The 23,634-nt window shown below is 40.0% G+C and overlaps 1 protein-coding gene across 13 annotated transcripts in view; it reads left to right on the top strand.

The window, feature by feature from the left end:
* DOCK10 (dedicator of cytokinesis 10) overlaps positions 1–23,634 on the top strand; it is a 433,376-nt gene that overhangs the window by 252,656 nt on the left and 157,086 nt on the right. For all 13 annotated transcript variants that reach the window (XM_040349133.1, XM_040349131.1, XM_040349129.1 and 10 more), the window contains 7 exons: positions 476–598; positions 1,963–2,042; positions 4,607–4,794; positions 11,416–11,481; positions 14,784–14,876; positions 21,980–22,103; positions 22,302–22,423. In XM_040349133.1, coding sequence (XP_040205067.1) covers positions 476–598; positions 1,963–2,042; positions 4,607–4,794; positions 11,416–11,481; positions 14,784–14,876; positions 21,980–22,103; positions 22,302–22,423 — 796 coding nt within the window. The remainder of the gene's footprint in view (positions 1–475; positions 599–1,962; positions 2,043–4,606; positions 4,795–11,415; positions 11,482–14,783; positions 14,877–21,979; positions 22,104–22,301; positions 22,424–23,634) is intronic.

Below are 23,634 nucleotides of genomic sequence, written 5' to 3'. Positions count from 1 at the left end.
CCGCGGATAAATCCTATCGTGTGTACCAGGCCTAATTCATTGAGAGATATTCTAACCCTTATCACCCTATCCACAATTAGAAACATATTTTAAAGCTATACTTAAAAACTGAGATTTTACTTTGGTGTATTCTTTTCAGGAGAATTATCTACCAGCTTCTTAAACTTCTTGGCAGAACACTGTGTCTCTTCAGCATCACTGTATGCTCATGTGATTATCATGTACAGGGCATGTCCACCAATAACAGATATTCAAATTGTGAATGGATGCCACTGGGTTGGCTCCAGCGATGAGCTTTCTCCACTGTGATTCCATCACTGCCCCTCAATTAAGGCGTAAAAACAGCATCACATTTTGATACTGTATTCCCCATTTATACTAGTAACTGAAATCTGATCTGAAAAATAAAATGTTGATGTTTTTTATACATTCAAGGTATCAGTTCACTTTTTAAAATGTTCTTTCCTTGTTCTAGATCAGTATTTAAAGACAACTCTGGGAACATAGATCGAGAAGCCAGGTTTTCCCCTCTTTTCAGACAAGACAGCAGCAAGATTTCAACAGAAGATCTGGTTAAACTGGTGGCAGATTACAAAAGGTTAGATTAAGAAATGTGTCTGTGAAATACATAAACTAGTAACTACTAATCATTATTTCCGATAAAGAAAGGCTAGGTGCTAGCCAATGCAGTTTGCACTGTAACACAGATATCAGCTATCTTTTCTACATAAGAATAAAAACATTTACAAACTACTAAAAGTCCTTTGATCTATTACATTTTCAATAGTTCTAGAATACTATTATGCAATCCCCTAATTTTAGCGCAAGCATACCTCCCAACTTTTGAGATGGTGACGAGGGACACTTATTAGCAAAAGTATGAATGCATAGGATACCCCCCTGCCACACCCCCTTAAAGGAGACTTATTTTAAAAAAACGATTAGCTAAACCCACAAATGTTTTTTTTTATTTTTGTTTTTTGACTATTCCTTTATACTGGCTTTTGAAATTTACAAATACAGAATTTGGATGAAAGGTTTAGCACTGGGAGACACTTTTGAAAGATGAAAAGTGCATTTTATATACAACTATAGAGATCAGAGTAAAATGAGGAGGAATGAGGAACAGAGGGACTTTGTTCCATATCAGAGACAGTTCTTCAAAATCAGGGACTGTTGGGAGCTATGGCTCAAGTATTTCAAATTATCTTTCCAGATTTTATGCCTCAGCTTTACCTGGAATTGTACTTAGATATCTGCTGTATACCTGCAGTTTTCTTACTATGCTTGAAGTCCTGAACAAACCAGAACAACAAATGAATTTTCATTAGTTAATGAAAGGACACAAGATCCAGTTGCCAAATAGGGTATCGTAGTAAAGGGGGCTTTAAAACCATTTTTCATTTTCCTTCCACTTCACAATTATGTGCCACTTCGTGTTGATCTATCACATCAAATTCCAATAAAATACATTTACGCTTTTGGTTGTAACATGACAAAATGTGGAAAATTTCAAGGGGTGTGAATACTTTTTCAAGGCACTGTAGATGAGTGGTTCTCAACCTCAGTCCTCAAGTACCCCCAACGGGCCATGTTTTCAGGATTCCCTTTACTTTGCACAGCTGCTTTAAATCAATATCAATGACATGGTATCTAAGGGAAGTTCTCAAAACATAGCTCTTTGGTGGTACTTGAGGACTGAGGTTGAGAACCACTGCTGTAGATGACTAGAAACTTCACTACTGCCTATAGACAGTTTTTTTTTTTGGTAAGTATTTATTAGGGTGTTTTACTGTATGTCACTATTATATAATATATTGTATACTGTATATAGGGAATGTTAAAATAGGTGGCTGCACAATTAGTATTAAACTTTTGGGTATAGAACTGTGCTTGTTATAAGTGATAGAACTATGCATACATTTACAGTAAGTACACCATGTTTATTTTGCTTATGTCTAGGGCAGAGAAGATGAGCAAAATACCAATTATTCCAGGAAACATGGAAATATCAATAGACAACGTGCTGAAGGAACATTTAAGTAAGATATCTTTTATTTTCAAATATAACAATTATAAAGATTAAATAAATCACCTTTAATCCAGGCAAAGGTGTTTTGTTTGTTTTCTTTTCTCTCATTATGCACTTATTTTTTTATTTATTTTTTATATGCACTTATATATTTTTCATAAAGTGTGTAGGTGATGTGTGTGGGATATGTTTTATTTAAACAATCTTTATCTGCCTTGGGTAATGTGATTCCTCCCGGAGCTAACATATGTAATATCTTCAATATTTTGTTTGTATATTATCTTATCAATATGTGCTAATTCTTTATAAATCCTGTTCCTGTGCATTATTCATAATTAGACATGTACATTGGGAAAGCCATTGTTTCTTGTTGTTTATAAAGGCTCTACATAGTGCTACACTATGGGGTTGATTTACTAAAGGCAAAAAGACTGTGCACTTTGCAAAGTGCAGTTTCACTCTGCAAGTGCAGTTGCTCCAGAGCTTAGTAAATGAGCAGAAACTGCTGACTTCCATCAAGCAAAAATGCTGTTTGTTTGTTTTTTTCCTTGCACATGATGGGATACTCTTTGCAAAGTGAAACCTTGCCTCATTTACTAAGCTTTGGAGCAACTGCACTTGCAGAGGGCAACTGCATTATTTGCCTTTAGTAAACCAACCCCTATGATTGTGTTTTATTTATCTTTCTTACAGTACAAGTCTATAGCCTCGTACACACGACCGAGGATCTCGATGGGTGAAACACATCGTTTTGCTCGTCGAGTCCCTTGTTAGGCTGTCGAGGAACTCGACAAGCCAATTTTCTCCATTCCCGTCAAGGAAATAGAGAACATGCTTTCTTGTTGGCTCGTCGAGTTTCTCAACAGCTTCCTTGACGAAAATGTACACATGACCGGTTTCCTCTGCAAAAAAATATCTCCCAGCAAGTTTCTTGCTGGTTTTGCCGAGAAACTCGGTCGTGTGTACGAGGCCTCAGGGGTTCATTCACTAAAAGTGAAGCATGCTAAATCTGGTGTAGTAGCCGAACTGCTACTAATTCAGCTTTTTCAATTGTGCATAAAGAAAAAGATAAAACTCACTGTCATCACCTCAGCTGGAGATTTAGAGGATTATAAGGAATCAGATACCTCAAACTTTATCTTATGCACCATCGCTCCATACAAAGTCTACTCACCACCATATAGATAATACAGGGAGTGGATGGTAGCGTGATTTAAGAAAGACTAAAGGTCCACAAAGTAATCTTCAAAGAGGATCAACCAGTCAATTATAAACTGCTTTATTAAGGTATATCAGATAAAAATAAAACCTGAAATCTGCAAAAAACCTTTTGACATAAAAGAATAAAATAGCAACGTTGTCAAAACCAGACAAGAAAGCAGCTGCAGACACCTACACAGACCACACATCCACCACACACTCGTCCAGTCCGATAATTTAATGAAAAAGGCAATGGTGCAAATGGCTGCAGATGGAGTATAATGTGGTTTTAATCCCAGTTGGCCAGTCTAAGACTTCAAAGGTAGTACAGGGCCGGTTGTGATGTGGGGTATACATGTGATGGATGGATGGCTAGATTCGCTAAAACAGAGTCAATCAGTGGTGCATTTTCATAGTACAGCCGTAGGTGCAGGTAAGGGCTGAATGAAGTCTGCGCACCAATGTACTGAACACCCATTCAATCTGATTCAGCCAATCACACTGTGTTTTGCAAACTGTTTTTGCAGTGTTGTTAACTTAAAATTGACACCCGCAGCAGTTGTGGTGTGGGGGAGGGAATGCACAGGAATTGCTGCCAATCCCATACCGCATTAGTGTGAACCTGAAAGCTGATTGGTTTCTATGCACAGCTGCACCAGATATTGTACTCTGCATTTTTAGTAAATCAACCCCTGTGAGCTGGAGGACTCCATGAAAGGAAATCCCTACAGTATATGGATGATCTCTTATCTAAAAATAATTTCCCTAGGTATAACCATGCAATTATTTAAAAAATTATGGAATTCCATTATCAATAAATACTTGTCATCAAACATCAGTCATTATAGGGCTGATGCATAAAAAGCATGCCATTGGGAATGCCCATAGCAATGAACCAGAACATCTGCTTTAATTTCAACTTTGCACTGTAGAAATTAGAATTTAAAACTTATTGGTTTCAGTTGGCAACAATACATTTTCTTTATCATCTTTGTTTTATATATATATATATATATATATATATATATATATATATATATATATATATATATATATATATATATATATATATATATATTTGTGCATAAAGTATGTGTGCGGAATGTGCATTTCATATATTTCTGAAGACTGAGCTTTATATCTGAAACTGTCTGTAAAAAGATGGGTCTGAGAATCCAATCATTTGCAGACTTCCATTCTCCAGCTGGCATTTCTAGTACAGTCCTGAATCTGTTTCATTACTCTCTAGGCGAAGGTGGTTCTTATTTCAAACCCTTGATAAATGAAGTCTTTTGTAACAGTGTTGACAGTTGATCTGTGAGATGTTATAAAGCTGGCATATACCCCACTATGATTTACATCACTGTTTTTCAGATTGTCTTACCTCATCTTTAGTTCCAGTTAAGCCATTTAGCGAACCAGAGAAATGTCTGCCCACTGTGGAAGTTGAAGAGTTTGTACAGTCATCAACCAAGTACTGTCAGCCTTACAGATCTTACAAGAACCAAATATACATTTACCCCAGGCACCTCAAGTATGACAGCCAAAAATGCTTTAACAAGGTATGATGTCATATGTGGAAAAATCTAGACCAGGGGTCTCCAAACTATGGCCCTCCAGCTGTTCAGGAACTACAATTCCCATCATGTCTGTAAATGTCAGAGTTTTCCAATGCCTCATGGGACCTGCAGTTCTGCAACAGCTGGAGGGCCGTGGTTTGGAGATCCCTGATCGTGTGTAGCCCCATCAGAGTTTTTTCATCGGAAATTCAGATGAATTCCATCGGAGTTTAGATATAGAACATGTTCTATTTTTCTCCAGAAGAAAATTTTCACCGCTCCAGGTGAGCCCTATAGACAATCAGGGACGGTCGGATTACCAAGGTGCTGGCAATGCACGTAGCAGTAGCAATAGGAGGAAGGAGATGGACAGCCGCACCATCAGCCATGATTAAGCACTAGCAAGAGTGCGAAACTAGTCGGCTGTCCTGGTTTATGGTTGTGGTGATTATGCATGTTCCTGCTTGAAAATAAAAGACAACTTTTTTGAAAAGTTATTTCGGAGTGCGGCTGTCCATCTCCTTCCTCCTATTGCTACTTCTATTTTTCTCCGATGGAATTCAATCGAAATTCCTATGTGATTTGGCCGGGCAAAAGCCCTGATTGTCATTATATGTGTGTTTCATGCAATGCTCCCTCCTTTTATTTTATTGGTGCTTTAATAGGAGGGCTGTCCCACTTACCAATTCATATGTGTGAATTGCCCAGATCTGTGTTATAATTACAATAAATGGAATCTGGCACTAAAAAAGGCAAATAAAATGTAAAAAAAGACTTTAAAAGTGCAATCTTTATAAGTGTGTCTGATCAATAAAGAATCATTGCTCAAACCTTCTTTCTTGGAAGCCAAAAATATATATAATGACTCAAGAAAAGCTAGCTAGCCTCCTTGGCGGTATCCCCGAGCGTGACTCGGGGTGTTTTTTTCATGCCAGGATCGGTATCCCCGAGTCACGCTCGGAGTAGATGTGCAGAGCGTGCAGCGGCGCGGCTTACCTTCTCGCTGAATCCACAGGCTTGGTTTACTTACCTTGTCCCTGGATCCAGCGATGCCACCCCGCGGTGTGAGCGAGCGGGACCTCGCTCGATTCACAGTGTCCCTGTGTGCCGCCGATCTCCGTTCCCTGCGACGTTACGACGCACAGGGGCGGAGAACAGCGCCAAATTCAAAAAGGTAAACAAACACAATACATACAGTATACTGTAATCTTATAGATTACAGTACTGTATGTAAAAAATACACACCCCCCCTTGTCCCTAGTGGTCTGCCCAGTGTCCTACATGTTCTTTTATATAATAAAAACTGTTCTTTCTGCCTGCAAACTGTAGATTGTCCATAGCAACCAAAAGTGTCCCTTTATGTCAAAAATGGTTTTAGAGCAGCTAGAAAACAGCGATAATAAATTATAATCACTTGCAGAATTGTGCGATAGCGATTTGTGGGGAAATTCGTCATTAAAAAATAAATATAATGACAGCGACAATTCTGCAACTGAGCAAATTTCAGTGATTTTGAGTTGATTACATTATTGAATAATTTTTATTATAATTATATTATTATTTGTTATAATTATTTATAATTATTTATTATATTATAATTTATAATTTTGTTTTTAAAAAAAAAATCATACCCGGGATGCTTACTAGACTCTTGTTTGGTCAGATTTAAATGAGTTATTCCTAAGAATTGCAGGCCTACAGTATAAAACGCCAAATTTCCTTGCAAATAATTGTACCGCTTTTGGTACGTAATTCCAGACAGAATCATACCACCAGGGAGGCTAGTATTATAACTGATACTTTTCTGACATTCGAAAACCTTTGGGAACCTTGGGCTAGATATGTAGGAATCTCTCTTAGCATAGGTGTTCCTCTGGTTCCTACATAACTAAGTTAGGCACGTTTCCTATCTACCCCCCCCCCCCCCCCCATCCCTAACCCTTCTTTCCTTTTTCTCTCATACTTTTCCCCTATTCTTTTTATTTTATCCCTCCTATAGGGATTTCTGGTGATGTTCTGATGGAGACCTATCTCCCCCATTTTTTTTACTTTGTGATTATACATAGAAACATTAGATAAAATATCCTCTTTCATAGATAATAAGACATATCTCTTTTACCCTGGCTATTCCGGGGATCTTTAAGTAAAACTACAAGTATGGTGAGAGGTTTCCTCCCCTGGTGCAGTTAGTTCCCGATAAGGAGCACCAGGAGGACAGAAATGTCTTTGTTTATCAATTGGCCTATATAGGAGAAACTTCTCTTATTTAAATTCCTCATAATAATTATTTAACATTCTAAAACCACATCTATCTATCGATGTGTCTTTATTTATCTACAAAATAGTAGTATTTATTCTAAGAGGTCATCTATTCATAACGAGATGTACCATAATGTACTGAATTGTAATATTTATTTTCTGAAAATAAAATATTTTAAAAAGGAAAAAAAAGAATCATCGCACTCTTGCCGAGCTGCACCCACAAGTAGAAACTCCAGCAGAATTCCCATTGTGTTGAATCCCTGTACCCCTTGTTGCATCACTGAACAGAAACGTTTTCCAAAATCACTCTGGGGTCACCATTAAAACAATGTAATTTCCTTTTTTTACGCAATTCTGAGTGACTCATGTGGCATTTGAAACCACACTATGAACTAGCCTTACAGGTTTAACCACTTACCGACCGCCCATATACTGTGGCAGGGCGACTGCTCTGCACCAGATTATGGACCTAGTACGTGATTTGACACTTCTGGTCTGGGGCGCATATGCCGCCAGTGACACGGTCCTACTGTGATTATGCACAACGGGAGCCCAGCCGCGGGTCCGCCAGAATGTTATTCTGTCAGAAGAGAAGGCACTGATTCTGTGTCTCTGCAAAGCAGGTGTTTCGTTAAGGTTAGGCGACCCATCACATTTTGAACCGGAAGTGAGGTTCCATTGCCTCCATCTTGCTACACCCTGCACTTGTCCGCAGTAAGGATACACTAAGAAGGGGAAAGGGGACATCTTGTTACACTTACTGAAGTTATGCATTTCACACTTATTTTTAACAGTAAACTGAGCTTATACAGTGAAATACAGTATTTAAAAATCCTTCTGACTGTTTAGATGTTTTAAATTTTATTTTTAATTTTAATTTTAAAAGCAGCGGCAAGACTGCTGATCTCACTGGGTTTCTAATCAAAACAGAACACCGCTGCTATGAAAAATCAACATCAAAACAGTCTAACGGATTAAAAATGCTGTATTTTACCATATAAGCTGAGTTTACTGTTAAAAATAAGTGTGAAATGCATGACTCCAGTGGATATAACAAGACGTCCGCTTGCCACTTTATCACTGTATCCTTACTGTGGATGAGTGCAGGGTGTAGCAAGATGGGGGCGACGGAACACCACTTTGGTTACAAAATATGATGGGTCACCTAATCTGACGAAACACAGGAACACAGATCTTCGCCTTCCCCTAGTCAAAGCACCTCCTCCATAGTGAGTAAGCACAACCAAGCACACAGGTAACCCTTTGATCGCCCCTGATGTTAACCCCTTTGTTAACCCCTTTGTCATTAGTACAGTGACAGCACTGATCACTCTATTAGTTTCACTGGTCCCCAAAAAGTATCTCAAGTGTGAGTTAGTTGTCCAAAACGTCTGCCGCAAGATTTCAGTCCCACTATAAGTTGCTGCTCACCGACAATACTAGTAAAAAGATATTAATAAAAAAAAAAATATATATATATATATATATATATATATATATATATATATATGTACTGTATATGCCATAGTTTGCAGACACTATAACTTTTGCACAAACCAATCAATATACACTTATTGTGATTTTTTCAAAAAATATAAAGCAGAATACACATTGGCCTAAACTTTTTTTTTTTGTTTTCATTATTGAGTATGTTTTAAAGCATAAAGTAAAAAATATACATTTTTTTTCAAAAATGTCTGCTTTTTTTTGTTTATAGTGCCAAAAATAAAAACTTCAGAGGTGATCAAATACCACCAAAAGAAATCTCTATTTGTGGGGAAAAATTTGTCAAAAATGTTATTTGGGTACAGTGTCTCACGGCCGCGTAATTGTCAGTTAAAATAACGCAGTGCCATATCGCAAACAATGGCCTGGTCATGAAGGGGGGTAAAAAGTGGTTAAAATTCAGTGTAGCCAGATGTCTGTTTTTCTCAGATTTTCACTGTTTAGAATGGGTCTATGGTACAATGTATGTGCTTGTTTTTTCACAATTACGTTCCTTGAAATGTAGTTAAAGCAGTATTAAACCCAAAACATAAATGTAATATATTGCAGCTTACCAATTTATGAGATGTGGTGGCTGCATTTGTTTTCTTTCTTTGGGCTCTTTTTTCTCTGTTTTTACCTGGTGATTTGGCCAGTAACACACCTTCTGAAAGCTTTAACTACTTGCCGACCTGCCGCCGTCATTCTACGGCGGCAGGTTGGCTCTCCTGCACGAGAGCCCGTAGCTCTACGTCGGCTCTCTCGCAGGCAACTAGGGGCGTGAGTGCGCCGCCGGAGGCACGCGTGCGCGCCACCCGCTCGCCCCCAACTCCTGTGCCCGGTGGGCGCGATCGCTCGTTACAATGCGGGGACCGGGAGCTGTGTGTGTAAACACACAGCTCCCGGTCCTGTCAGGGGGGGAAATGCTAATCCTCTGTTCATACAATGTATGAACAGAAGATCAGTGATTTTCCCTAGTGAGGCCCCCCCCCCCCCCCACAGTAAGAACACAGCCAGGGACATACTTAACCCCTTCCCCGCCCCCTAGTGTTAACCCCTTCACTGCCAGTGGCATTTTTATAGTAATCCATGCATTTTTATAGCACTGATCGCTATAAAAATGCCAATGGTCCCAAAAAATTGTCAAAAGTGTCCGAAGTGTCCGCCATAATGCAAAAATCGCTGATCGCCGCCATTACTAGTAAAAAAAAAATATTAATAAAAATGCCATAAAAATACCCCCTATTTTGTAAAGGCTATAACTTTTGCGCAAACCAATGAATAAACGCTTATTGCGATTTTTTTAACGAAAAATATGTAGAAGAATACATATCGACCTAAACTGAGGAGAAAAAAAACTTTTTTTATATATTTTTGGGGGATATTTATTACAGCAAAAAATAAAAAATATTCATTTTTTTCAGAATTGTCGCTCTATTTTTGTTTATAGCGCAAAAACTAAAAACTGCAGAGGTGATCAAATTCCACCAAAAGACAGCTCTATTTGTGGGAAAAAAAGGACGCCAATTTTGTTTGGGAGCCACGTCGCATGACCGCGCAATTGTCAGTTAAAGCGACACAGTGCCAAATCGCAAAAAGTACTCTGGTCTTTGACCAGCAATATGGTCCGGGGGTTAAGTGGTTAAAAAGAAACAAATACAGCCATCACATCTAAAGCCTCGTACACACGACCGAGGAACTCGACGGGCGAAACACATCGTTTTCCTCGTCAAGTTCCTTTTTAGGCTGTCGAGGAACTCGATAAGGCAAGTTTCTCCATTCCCATTGAAGAAAAAGAAGACATGCTCTCTTTTTGGCTCGACGGGATCCTCGACAGTTTTCTCATCGAAAAATGTACACACGACCGGTTTGCTCTGCGAAAAAAAAATCCCAGCAAGTTTCTTGCTGGTTTTTGACGAGAAACTCGGTCGTGTGTACGAGGCCTGAGAATTGGTAAGCAGCAATACAATAAATGTTTGCTTTGGGTTTAATACTGCTTCAATATTGTCAAAAGTATCTGTTTAAGAGGCATGTCTCCTGTCAGCAAAATCTCATTCAATGCTTTCTTACCCAGGGTTATTAATGCAAATGGTAATTACTTAGACAAACATATTTCCTAGGAAAGACTTTTTGTCCTTTATATATCCAAAAGAACATGACCTGAAAGCATGCCTCTTTGGACTCCATCCTTTAGTGAAGTCCCTGCTGTGGCACCTCACATCGATGATCAGAACAGTCTGTTCTGTGCTGATGGTGCCCAACAGACTGAAAAAGATCAGTGCACAGGTGGCTACTCATGGCTAGCCAAAGTTTTCATGATGCTATAAAGGCTCATTAAATGCTTCACTTACTCAGAAATACAGCTCCATTTGGAACAGTTGACATTCACATTTAAAAAAATAATGCATGCTTACAAATTGATTTGTTTAGTGCTGATAGATTTTTTTTTAATTCATCATATTTGTCATGAAGCCAAAATATAGTATGAATATTCTCAAGATTGAAAACAGAGACTTTCCAGTTTGTTTCCAGTATGCGAGTAGGTGACAAACATTTCATTTTCTATGACAGAAGAGAAATAAGTAGTTTAGCTTAGTGACACATTCACATGTCAGCCAAGTTGGATAGAACATATGCTGAGATTACATTCAGGCAGTACTCTTCATTCCAGTCATTAATTAGACATCTGACCATCTATGACCATGACCAACCTTACATGAGGGAGTATAATGTCCATTTTGAAATCATTGTATTCTGTCTTGTAATGAAGTAAAACTGAGTCATGGATTTGGATTTGTTTCAGTTATTGCAGAGATTTGTTTTCTTTACATCTATAGCAAATCAAATCATTCATAATTTACCTTAATCTTCTTGCAGGCAAGGAACATAATGGTGTGTATTGAGTTTAAGAGCTCTGATGAAGAAGGAAGCCAACCCTTAAAGGTGACGTATTGAAAATAAAATGTTCTGTTCTTTGTTTCCTGTTAACCAAAATTTGTTGTATGATAAAAGTCACTTTTTTTTAGTATGTGTATGGGTAAACTTAAGAGGGTGAGAATCAGGGAAATTAAGGACATCCTGGGAGGTGAAAGGTAATATTTAGCACTTCTGACATTGGAGAATGCCAAAATCAATGTGCTTGCTTTGCTTTAGCCTCAAAAAAAGTCACTGGATTCCTTGAGCCTGGGGCCTCAAACCCTTTCTGCAACCTTTTTGACCATTAGATTGGAGGAAATCAGCTCTGAATTTTTGTCTGGGTAGTCCATATTTGCATGTTTAGAGTTCTTGGCTCTGGGGCATCTTGGAGACTAAAATTAAGTATGTTTGGGGGCCCTCTAGATGCCTGCTTTAAAGGGGTTGTAAAGGTAAAAAAAAATCCCTAAATAGCTTCCTTTACCCTAGTGCAGTCCTCCTTCACTTACCTCATCCTTCGATTTTGCTTTTAAATGTCCTTATTTCTTCTGAGAAATCCTCACTTCCTGTTCTTCTGTGTGTAACTTCACACAGTAATGCAAGGATTTCTCCCTGGTGTGGAGAAAGCCTCTTGAGGGGGAGGGGGCGAGCAGGCAAGTCAGGACACTCTCTTTTTTGCAGATGGAGAAAGGAGCTGTGTGTTAGTGGGCATCCTAACACTCCTGTTCGCCCCCTCCACGCTCAAGAGGTTTTTTCCACACCAGGGAGAAATCCTCGCATTACTGTGTGAAGTTACAGACAAAAGAACAGGAAGTGAGGATTTCTCAGAAGAAATAAGGACATTTAAAAGCAAAATCGAAGGATGAGGTAAGTGAAGGAGGACTGCACTAAGGTAAAGGAAGCTATTTAGGGATTTTTTTTTAACTTTACAACCCCTTTAAGGTTCCATTTTAACTTGGATTACCCTAGCCATTGGAGAGAAGTTCTGTACCTTTAGCATACGCTAACTACTAATGCATCCTACACACGCTCAGGATTTCCGACGGGAAAAAGTTTGTTGGGAATCCCGACGGATAAAAGAGAGCTAGTTCTCTGTTTTTGCCGGCGGGTTTGGCAGTTTTCCTGTCTGAAAAACTGCGAGGGAACACACACACAGCTGGGATTCCCGGCCAAAAGCTCTACCTCGAGATTTTCCCGTCGAAAAACCCGAGCGTGTATGAGGCATAATAGTAGATCTACAGAGAGAGGTATGTCACCCCTGTTCTATGGTTGTGTGATTCTGGATATGCAGTTGATGTTTATGATCATGGTGTCACATGCCATGTTGGGAGCAATGGTTCCTTAGTAAGGGAAATGGCCAGTCAGTGTGCTTAAACTGATTAAATGATCACTTAAATGCTTTTTTTAAAGGTTTGGAGGCGTTAGAATATTGGTGAGGTTTTTATCACTGTGTCTGTAGTAAGGTTTTTTCTTTTCTGCTCTCGACTGCTGAAACCTCAGATTACATGTTTTGCTGCCTGTGCAGACCTATTAATTATTAACTTGCTTTTACATGAGATGTCTCACCATGTGGAGATTTTACCCTGTTCTTTTAGCCAAAATGATCTTACTGATTGTAATTAGATATAATCAGCTGGTATATTATTTTGTACAATACTACATGCAAATAAAGATTTGTAAAAAGTGAACAAATTATTTAAAAACATTTGAAAAAAGTAAAGAAGTTGTATTTATATCTAATATATAAAAACATATAATCTGTACTTAGGTCTTAGAAGCTTCAGCATGTAGCAAAGTAGCCTACATTATATCCTGATACAAGATATACAAATAATAAACTGCAAGATGTGGTTCTATGTAGCAAATATGCAATAATCCATATGAGTGCAACAAAAAGTACACAAATGAAGACAATTTTGTATTTGTTACAGACAATGTGTGAAAATACTATATGGCAAACATAAATAAAGTGATAGTGTACAAAAAAAGTGCAAAGTGAAGTCCATTCAAATTAAAATTTCCATGCAAATACTTTGCAAAACTGTGCTGATCCCTTGCAATCTCTGGTGCCAGTGAAAACCAATCGTACTGACAGACAGTGTGCTGCACACCCCACAGTGTACAAAAGATTTTCTAGGAAGTTATGACCCCCATACTCAGAGTGGTCATAAATGTTGCAATGGTTAAAACCTCTCCCAGGATAGAGCACAACTCAAAACTCCTGACATCCACAGGGCACAGAGAGCAGTGGCTTTAATATGCAAAGAGCATTCCAACGCAACACATCAGAAAGATCGATGTTACATGTAACAATATGGAAAAGGGGAAGCACTCCCCATACTGTAAAAACTGTATTTAACATTTTTATTTAATGAAAATATGCTGGATTCTGCATGGAATGGGCCTGTATATGTCTAAGTGAAAAATATCTCCTGAGCACAAAGGGCCAGATTCACAGAGGAAATACGCCGGAGTATCTACTGATACTCTGGCGTATTTTCAAATTTGCCGCGTCGTATCTTTATTTGTAATTCACAAAAAAGGCTTTTGGCTAAGATCCGACAGGCATATGGCTTCGTACGCCTTTGGATCCTAGGTGTAATTTTCCGGCGGCCGCTGGGTGGAGTTTGCGTCGTTTTCCAGCGTCGGGTATGCAAATTAGCTGATTACGGCGATCCACGAAGATAAGCGCGTTCGTCGCAATCTCTTACGTCGTCGGTTTTCCCCATCGCAAAGTTAGGCCTTCTTTTTCATGGCTTATATTTAGAACAGCCATGTTTAAGTATGGCCGTCGTTCCCTCGTCGAATTTAAATTTTTTTTTGTGTAAGACGTCCGGGAATACGAAACGACATAACGCAGGTCGCCGTTCAAAAAATACGTCGGGGCGCCGTAATTTCGCGCAAAGCACGTCGGGAAATTTTCACATGGAGCATGCACAGAACGTTCGGCGCGGGTACGCGCCTAATTTATATGGTACACGCCCCATTTGAATTAGGCGGGCTTGCGCCGGACGGCTTTACGTTACACCGCTGTAAGTTTATACGCAAGTGCTTGGTGAATCAGGCACTTGCGCTGAAAACTTGCGGCGGTGTAACGTAAAGGGGATACGTTACGCCACCACAGATATTCGTGAATCTGGCCCAAAGATCTTGTCTAGGCTGAACATAGTACAATATTTACTTTATGGAAAATACAGACACATGCTACCTCATAGACACACGTCACTGTTCATAACAAGATTATGGAAGTTCATTTGTTTGTTACGTTTATGTGACTGTTTCATGAATGGATCACATTTATGACATTATATCCTTTTCTTTTCTTTTTACAGTGTATTTATGGGAAGCCTGGTGGCCCATTGTTTACGACAGCAGCCTATAGCACCATTCTTCACCACTCTCAGAACCCAGACTTTTATGATGAGGTCAGTCTGTATCACATATTTAGCAGTTTTTTTTTAATACAGGATTGTTAAGCATTTCCTCAAATGCTGTTGAACTATGCATAGATCAGACCTTCTGACACATCTGCATATCTTAGTCTGCAGAAAAACATCCAGAAAGGATGTCACCAATGATGGTAAACCAGTATATATTGACTGATGCGCATGGTGTCCCATGTATGGATATAAACCGCCACTGGGCAACTTAAATAACAAGCCTGATATATGGAGTTGTAGCATCAGGTCACAGCATGGTTTATTTTTGAAAAGTTGATAAAAGGAAAGTAGTTGTGTTGGCCCGAGGAGTAACTGCAACATTTTGACAGGCTTCTCTCCTTGACTTGGAAAGTTGTATTTAGGGTGGTGAGTAAGGGTGGTACATCTGAAGAGCACCATGTTGACAAGCGGGTGCTTGCTAAGAATAGAACTGTCTTAAGGCCCATACACACGATCTGACTTTTTGCCAACAAATGTCCGACGAACCTGTTTGATCGGACAATCTGACTGTGTGTACACTCCATAGGACAAATGTTTTCACTTTTTCATCAAACAAATTTTCGGTGTGAATGCTCTCAAACTTTTCGACAGCAAATGTCCTACATTGGCTAATCCAATCGTGTGTACACAATTCCATCGGACTAAAGTCCAAAGTACAAACACGCATGCTCATAACCAATGCTAAAGATCAGACAACAACAGAAGTTGCCCAAAGGGTGGCGGTAAAGAGACAAAAAAACATGTGATTTGGTGAAAGTTGGCTGAAAAAGTCCTGCCGTGTGTATGCAGAACAAGTTCACGGACAACGCCCTTCAGACAGAAATCCACAGAAAAGTCTGATGGAATTCCGATCGTGTGTATGAGGTTTTACAAGGTCAGCTTTGTAGTTTATCAAACCAGTTGCTGAACATAACTGTGTTGCATTGAAACAATTTTGGCCCTGGGTGTGGTGCCTCAATGTTTGGATCAGAGTTTTGCTTTGTAGAAAAAGACCTTGCAGAAACTGGGATGCATTTTAGAGACAGAGAGAAAGAGACTGCTTTGAATTGAAAAACACAGCCTTATGCCCTGTACACACGATCAGAATTTACGATGGGATAAAATCCAATGAAATTTTCCGTCAGAATTCCGTTCAAGCTGTCTTGCATACACACTGTCAGACCAAATAACGACCGTCCAAAACGCGGTGACGTAAAACACTACGACGAACCGAGAAAAATTAAGTTCAATGCGTCGACTTGATTCTGAGCATGTGTGTTTTTTTCTCTGTCGGAGTTCCACATAGACGATCTGAATTTCCATCAGAAAAAAATAAAACATTCTATTTCTAAACTCTAACAGAAAAAAGTCAGATGGGGCCCACACACGTTCGGAATATCCGATGAAAAAATTCCATCTGACTTTTTTCATCGGAAATTCTGATCATGTGTACAAGGCATAAGAGATAACCCAGCCTTAAGAGAAAGATATGCTGCCATGAAAAGCTCTATTGAGAACAGGAGAGACACTGGCTTTAAGAAAGGGGTTAACTTGTTTATTGACATAGAAAGGGAAAAATACCACGCTAGTACCAAATTAGTAAAGCAGCTAGCACAACAATGGACAAATTGTGTAGTATATAAAAAGGTATTAAGTGCAGCGCTGTTGAGGAAACAATGTACCTATGGAATGAACATGGTACTACTAAGGAAAGCCATGGGCTGATGGTAAAATACCTATTAGTATAAGTGTATGGAGGGCAAATGGGAAATGTATAGACTGCTTCGCAGCAGAGATACAAATAACAAAAATGGAAAGTGTCTAGTAAAAAAATAATATCTCACACAAATGATCAATGATACACTTCAAATATAGTGCATACAGTAAATGCATAAAGCAGGGCTCAAATTTCAAGTCCTGAGCTACTAGCCAGGCCTCAAGGCGTACTCGCCACCAGTTGCCCCACCCAACCCCTACCATGTCCTGTCCCCAATCCCACCCCTAGACACGCCCTCATAAATCTCATGAAATGGCACTTAAATGTTTTATGCAGAAATAAGTTATAAAAATAACAACAACTTTATCCGTGCCCAAAAATGCAGCCTGCCCATGTCTACCAATGCAGCATGTGTCCCCAGTGCAGCAAAATGTCCCCATTTTGCAGCCAGAGTTCCCCCACCACAATGCAGCCAGAGTTCCCCCACCACATTGCAGCCAGAGTTCCCCCACCACATTGCAGCCAGGAGTTCCCCCCACCACATTGCAGCCAGGAGTTCCCCCCACCACATTGCAGCCAGGAGTTCCCCCCACCACATTGCAGCCAAGAGTTCCCCCCACCACATTGCAGCCAGGAGTTCCCCCCACCACATTGCAGCCAGGAGTTCCCCCCACCACATTGCAGCCAGGAGTTCCCCCCACCACATTGCAGCCAGGAGTTTCCCCCCACCACATTGCAGCCAGGAGTTCCCCCCACCACATTGCAGCCAGGAGTTCCCCTCACCACATTGCAGCCAGGAGTTTCCCCCCACCACATTGCAGCCAGGAGTTCCCCCCACCACATTGCAGCCAGGAGTTCCCCCCACCACATTGCAGCCAGGAGTTCCCCCCACCACATTGCAGCCAGGAGTTCCCCCCACATTACAGCCTACCTGTGCTGCTGAGTAGGAGAGGAGCCAGAGCCGAGCCACCGCCGCCTGTTTGTTAATAGCGCGGGGAACATTACAGCTTTCAAATAAATAGCTGCCGCCGCGAGCGTCATATACAACCCCTCCCCCTTGTCCGGGAAACTTTGATAGACATGTCACCCATCCAATCCTGGGATGGGTGATCTCTCTATGAAAAAAGTGCCCGGAAAAGGGGGAGGCGCTGTATATGACACACACGGCGGGGAACACAGCTATTGAATTGATGCCGTAATGTTCCCTGCGCTATTAACAAACAGGCGGCAGCGTGACTCTCCTCTGCTTGCTCGCCCCCCCTGCTCCCAGACAGCACACACTCGCCAGCCCTCAAAATTTACTCGTAAAAAAAGCGAGCAGGCGAGTTAAATTTTAAGGGCTGGCATAAAGTGTCCAAAAACAGTAATTATACCTTTTTGTTTATTGACATGCAGGGCTACACAGGGCTAGCTTTCTATTTCTCTCCCAGTGAGCTTAAAACTGATTTGTGTAACATTAAAGGTCACCTCAGAGTTAATGACTGTTGAAATGTAGCAGGCAATAGAGAAAATGTGTACCTATGCTTGCATAACATACTGTATGTGTGCTGAAAGTTCTTGATGGAAACAGACTGATCAGTTGACAAGAGGATATATACAGTATGTGTACATGGAACAACACTGATAAATATAAAACTGCGCTTATACAGTAAGAACTGCACGTCTGCCATTATTTACTGTATATGGCGTTTTTTTATGCTCTATACAGCAGGTGCAGTGTTTATGATATCAGTTTATATATTTCATACCTTCTGTCCCCATGTAGAACTAAAGTGTACTAAGAACCATTCATCTGTGACTGCCACAAAGCAACTTACTATATAATGTCCCTGCAACAGTCATACATGCATGCACGTATCATTTGAATATACTGTAACATATAATATACATGAACATTAATACATATTGTATATGTTAAGTTCATGTTAAATATATAGTTAGTAGTTTAGAGTAGTGAGACAAATGAGAGATGCTCGCTATACAGTTGTTATGGATAAATGTATGTATTTGCCTTTTGCTTTACAGTACTAAATAAAGCCTTGTGTGCTTTCATTTCTAATTTTACTGTCCACTCATCTGTTTTTGTGAAAAAAAAAAAAAAAAACTGTGAGATTTTACCAGCTCTGCTATAAAATGGTTTAATAACCGCACAGTCTTTTTTCACAAATCAGCTGCCAGGTTAAGAGATTCCCGCCAAGACCCCTCCATAGCACTGGCCAAGCTTTCTTGGCAGCTTTTTCCATATATAAAAGATTAGGCCAATTTCCAGAAAAGCATTTTCCAGTATCTGCAATGGAAAGAGAGGTACATTTTCACATACCATGGAAATCTGTACATATTTAAGTCTGATTTTCTGCAATTGTTATAAACCATTGCACGTCGCAGTATTTTATTAACCATGTACATTTACAGCTTTACTTTTATTTTGCTTCTGTTTTTTAACAATAATAAGCCATTCAGACACTAAAAACACACTTAGAATTAATTTGTATGCACATAACATGGTAATTTCTCATACAAACGAGAACCTGTCATAGCTATTAAAGGGTCACTAAAGGATTTTTTTTTTTTTAGCTAAATAGCTTCCTTTACCTTACTGCAGTCCTGGTTTCATGTCCTCATTGTTCGTTTTTGCTTTGATGTTGCTGTAATTCCTCTCTGTTCTGGACACTTCCTGGTTGTCTGTTTCCTGATCACCACAGTACTGGGAGATTTCTCACTGTGGTGACTAATCAAGGAGGTGTGTCTAAAACCCCTCAGCACCAATCCAGTTTCGTTTTGCAAAACCTTCACTGCCCTATATTGGCTCTTTGTCTCTGTACATCAGATAACCAGCAAACAACAGCAAAAACGAAACTAAACTGCAGGTACATTATATGATTGTTTTTTTTTCTATTTTTAATCATTTTTAAAAGGAATCAGTTAACTATTATGTCTCTATACCCTGTAAACAGTCATTTCAGCAAAAAAAATGTTTTCCTTTAGTGACCCTTTGAGGCTGCCCTTACATGAACTTACACAGCGCTTCTGCCCACTCCACTGGCCTAAATTTAAATATTTAAAGATGGTTCATGAAATACCTGTCTGCCTTAGAGAAAAAGCTGCCTATGCAACTGACAAAGGATTAAAATCAACATGCATTTGACCATTGTGGGACCCAATGTTTTTTTTAAAAACATATAAATATTTCACGGGTTCTTTCCGTTGAATGTTAGGCCTAGTACACACAAGAGGATTTATCCGCGGATACGGTCCAACGGACCGTTTCCGCGGATAAATCCTCTCGAGGATTTCAGCGGATTTGGATCCGATTGAGTGTACTCACCATAGGATCGAAATCCGCGCCGAAATCCCCTCGCGATGACGTGTCGCGCCGTTGCCGCGATGATGACGCGGCGACGAGCGCGACGCTGTCATATAAGGAATTCCACGCATGCGTCGAATCATTACGACGCATGCGGGGGATCCCTTCGGACGGATTGATCCGGTGAGTCTGTACAGACCAGCGGATCAATCCGTTGGGATCGATTCAAGCGGATATGTCTACAAATTTTTATCTGCTGGAATCGTGAAATTCCCGCGGATAAATATCCGCAGGAATGTACACACCATAGAATCTATCCGCTGAAACCGATCCGCTGAGATTTTTCAGCGGATGGATTCTATGGTGTGTACGGGGCCTCAGGCTGTGGGTAGGCAGATGTACAGGAGGAGGTATTTCACTTAGAGTTCACATTATACTGACTAGTGCGGGTGCTTAAATCGGTCAGTCCCATCTGTAAATCCATGTAAAAGTGGTCAGTTCTAGGTATTTGAACAAGACTTCAGCTTTCTTGCTGAAAAGTGTGGGAAGTCTCCGAAATACAGGGCAAGTTATTATACAAGTACCAACTGGAACTAGAAAGTCAGTACATTTGCCCACCCACCCATTACAGTGACTGATCGCTACTGATATGCCAGGAGAGATGTATATATATATTAGAAAGTTTTTATAGATTATCTAGTAATCTAGTATATATAACTGATTTAGGTTGTATAGTGAAAGATTCAAAAAAATATTTTTTAAACATTGTAAAAATACATTTAAAGTATTAGGGGTAGATCCACAGAGCGAGTACGCCGCTGTATCTACTGATACGCCGGCGTACTTTCAAATTTCCCACGTCGTATCGTTGTTTTGAATCCTCAAAACAAGATACGACGGCTTCTGGGTTAGATCCGACAGGTGTACGTCTTCGTACGCCTTCGGATCTAAGATGCAATTCTTCGGCGTCCGCTGGGTGGCGTTCACATCGTTTTCTGCGTCGGGTATGCAAATTAGCTATTTCCGACGATCCACGAACGTACGAGCGGCCGGCGCATTTTTTTACGTCGTCTGTAGTCGGCTTTTTCCGGCGTATAGTTAAAGCTGCTATTTCGTCGCGTATAGTTAGATTTGCCATGTTAAGTATGGCCGTCGTTTCCGTGTCGAAATTTGTTTTTTTTTTTTTTTTTGCGTAAGTCGTCCGTGAATCGGGATGGACAGAAGTCACGTCTAAGTTTGAAAAATGACGTCCTTGCGACGTCATTTTGCGCAATGCACGGCGGGAAATTTAGAAACGGAGCATGTGCAGTTCATTCGGAGCGGGGACGCGCTTCATTTAAATGAATCACGCCCCCTAATCGCTGATTTGAATCCCGCCGCCAGAGATACACTACGCCGCCGTAACTTACGGCGCAAATTCTTCCAGGATTCGATTTAAAGCCAGGTAAGATACAGCGGCGTAACGTATCTCTGATACGCTGCGCGGGTGCAGATCTCTGTGGATCTGCCTCTTAGTGTGCTAATCTGGGATACATTTGTCTAAGCAGCACAACACTACAGTAATTGTTTGGTATCGGTCCATTTTAACACAGAAATTCTTGTCTTCAAGACTGTAGTATGCTAAAATCTAGTTAAAATCTTTTTTATAAAGTGAATTTATTATCTAAGTGGGTTTTAGTATTTTATTTATAATTTATTTTAAAGCATATTAAATATAACCTCACTTTTGTGTAAGCAAAGGTTACGGACCTCTGATCTAGATATATATATATATATATATATATATATATATATATATATATATATATATATATACTATAGTAATACAAGCAAATGTATTGCAGGTATAATTGAGTTTCTGTGCAATTATAATACTATCTTTGTACAGTTACATCAGTGTATATCATTTGTACAGATGACTTTTTCTTGGAACTGTGAAATGTGTATGTAGTGATTCTATAACCTCTATATAGCCCAGAGACCATACTTCCAAAATATATATTTTCTTTGTATTGATCTAATGCATAAAAGATATCTAGGTGTCCAGTGTAAAGTGTCTAAGGAGAGATGTAATATTTTACATTACAGGTGAAAATTGAGCTCCCCACCCAACTCCATGAGAAACATCACATTCTGTTTTCATTTCATCACGTCACCTGTGACATAAATGCAAAAGCTAATGCCAAAAAGAAAGAGGCTCTGGAAACTCCAGGTATCTTTAGAAGGATTACATTCAACTTCTGCACATTGTAACCATTACCTACTGCTATGTGTTTCATGTAGAAGTGGATACTTTGATTCACAAAGGGTTTGCCATTGTCGTTCCATTGACCCTCATAAGTCAGCGTGGCCATTAAGTGAGCCGTGTATAACCTGCACAGTAATGTTTTCTGGTCTTCTTTTGCTACAGTTGGGTTTGCCTGGTTGCCTTTGTTTAAGAACGAACAGCTCACGTCACAAGAACATCTCATTCCTGTTTCTGCCTGTTTACCTGCAAGATACTTGAGTATAGAGGATACTGCCAATGGAAAGGTACAAAATAGCCAATTCATCTTATTATTATTTGAAATTAAGTACTGCATATTTTTTCTAGTGTACCGATTTGAGTTTAAACTTCCAATTTTTACCTAAGCAACATCAAACAGAAAGTTGTACAGTTTTTGTTTCTTCTTCAACAATTTTATCTCATATACAGAACTGTAATTTTTTACTAATTGGAAAGGGAATTACAGGCCACGCCATTATTAAAGTATATTGCTTTCTGTTAATGATTTGTGTACAGAGCTGTCCATAAATTGCAGTGAGATAAATAAAATAATAAAACATAATGGCTACAGTGATCCACTAGCAAACAGAAAATTCTCCTGCGCTCTGGTATTTCCTGCTATAGGGTAACGTGGTCCAATTACAGGGTATATTCAACAGTCTTGCAGCCCTCCTCAGAATCATGGGAATTCATAAGGCTAAAAAAGAGAAAAGAAAGGAGGGCGCACCGACCTAGTGTGATACCGTATCACACTAGGTCGGTGCGCCCTACAGTAATCCACTAAACAGAGAGCACACAGTTTATATAAAGCAGTGCTTCTCAATTATTTTCTGTCATGCCCCCCCTAGGAAGAAGAAAACATTTTGCGCCCCCCGCGCGACTGTAAATAGTATCATTTGTCTATAAAATTGTTATAAGTACACCTCTGCATAACACTGTATCCACATATCCCCCCACACAGTATTGCCCTTCTTCACATATCCCCACACACACAGTATTGCCCTTCTTCACATATCCCCCCACACACAGTATTGCCCTTCTTCACATATCCCCCCACACACAGTATTGCCCTTCTTCACATATCCCCCCCACACAGTATTGCCCCATCACATATCCCCCCACACAGTATTGCCCCATCACATATCCCCCCACACAGTATTGCCCCCTTTACATGACCCCATCACATACCCCCCCCCACAAAGTATTGCCCCCTTTACATGACCCCCATCACATATCCTGCACACAGTTTCCCCATCACATAACCCCCCTTTTCCCCCCACAGCACAGCCCCCACTCCTTGTCCTTAACATTTCCATATATTTTTCCTCCCTTCCTCCCTCTCCACTCCTACCTGTAACTTTTCAGCGCGGAGAGCAGGAGGCGGGACATTCGTCAAGTGAAGCCGCAGCAGCACGGGGCGGGGAGACTTTTGGGCGAACTGGTGATTGGCTGCTAGGACCGCCTCCTAGCAGCCAAT

Source organism: Rana temporaria, chromosome 4, assembly GCF_905171775.1.
Source record: "Rana temporaria chromosome 4, aRanTem1.1, whole genome shotgun sequence".
In the NCBI taxonomy this organism is placed as follows: domain Eukaryota; kingdom Metazoa; phylum Chordata; class Amphibia; order Anura; family Ranidae; genus Rana; species Rana temporaria.
Note: the sequence above shows the minus strand (reverse complement) of the source record. Positions and strands in the feature narration are given on the sequence as shown.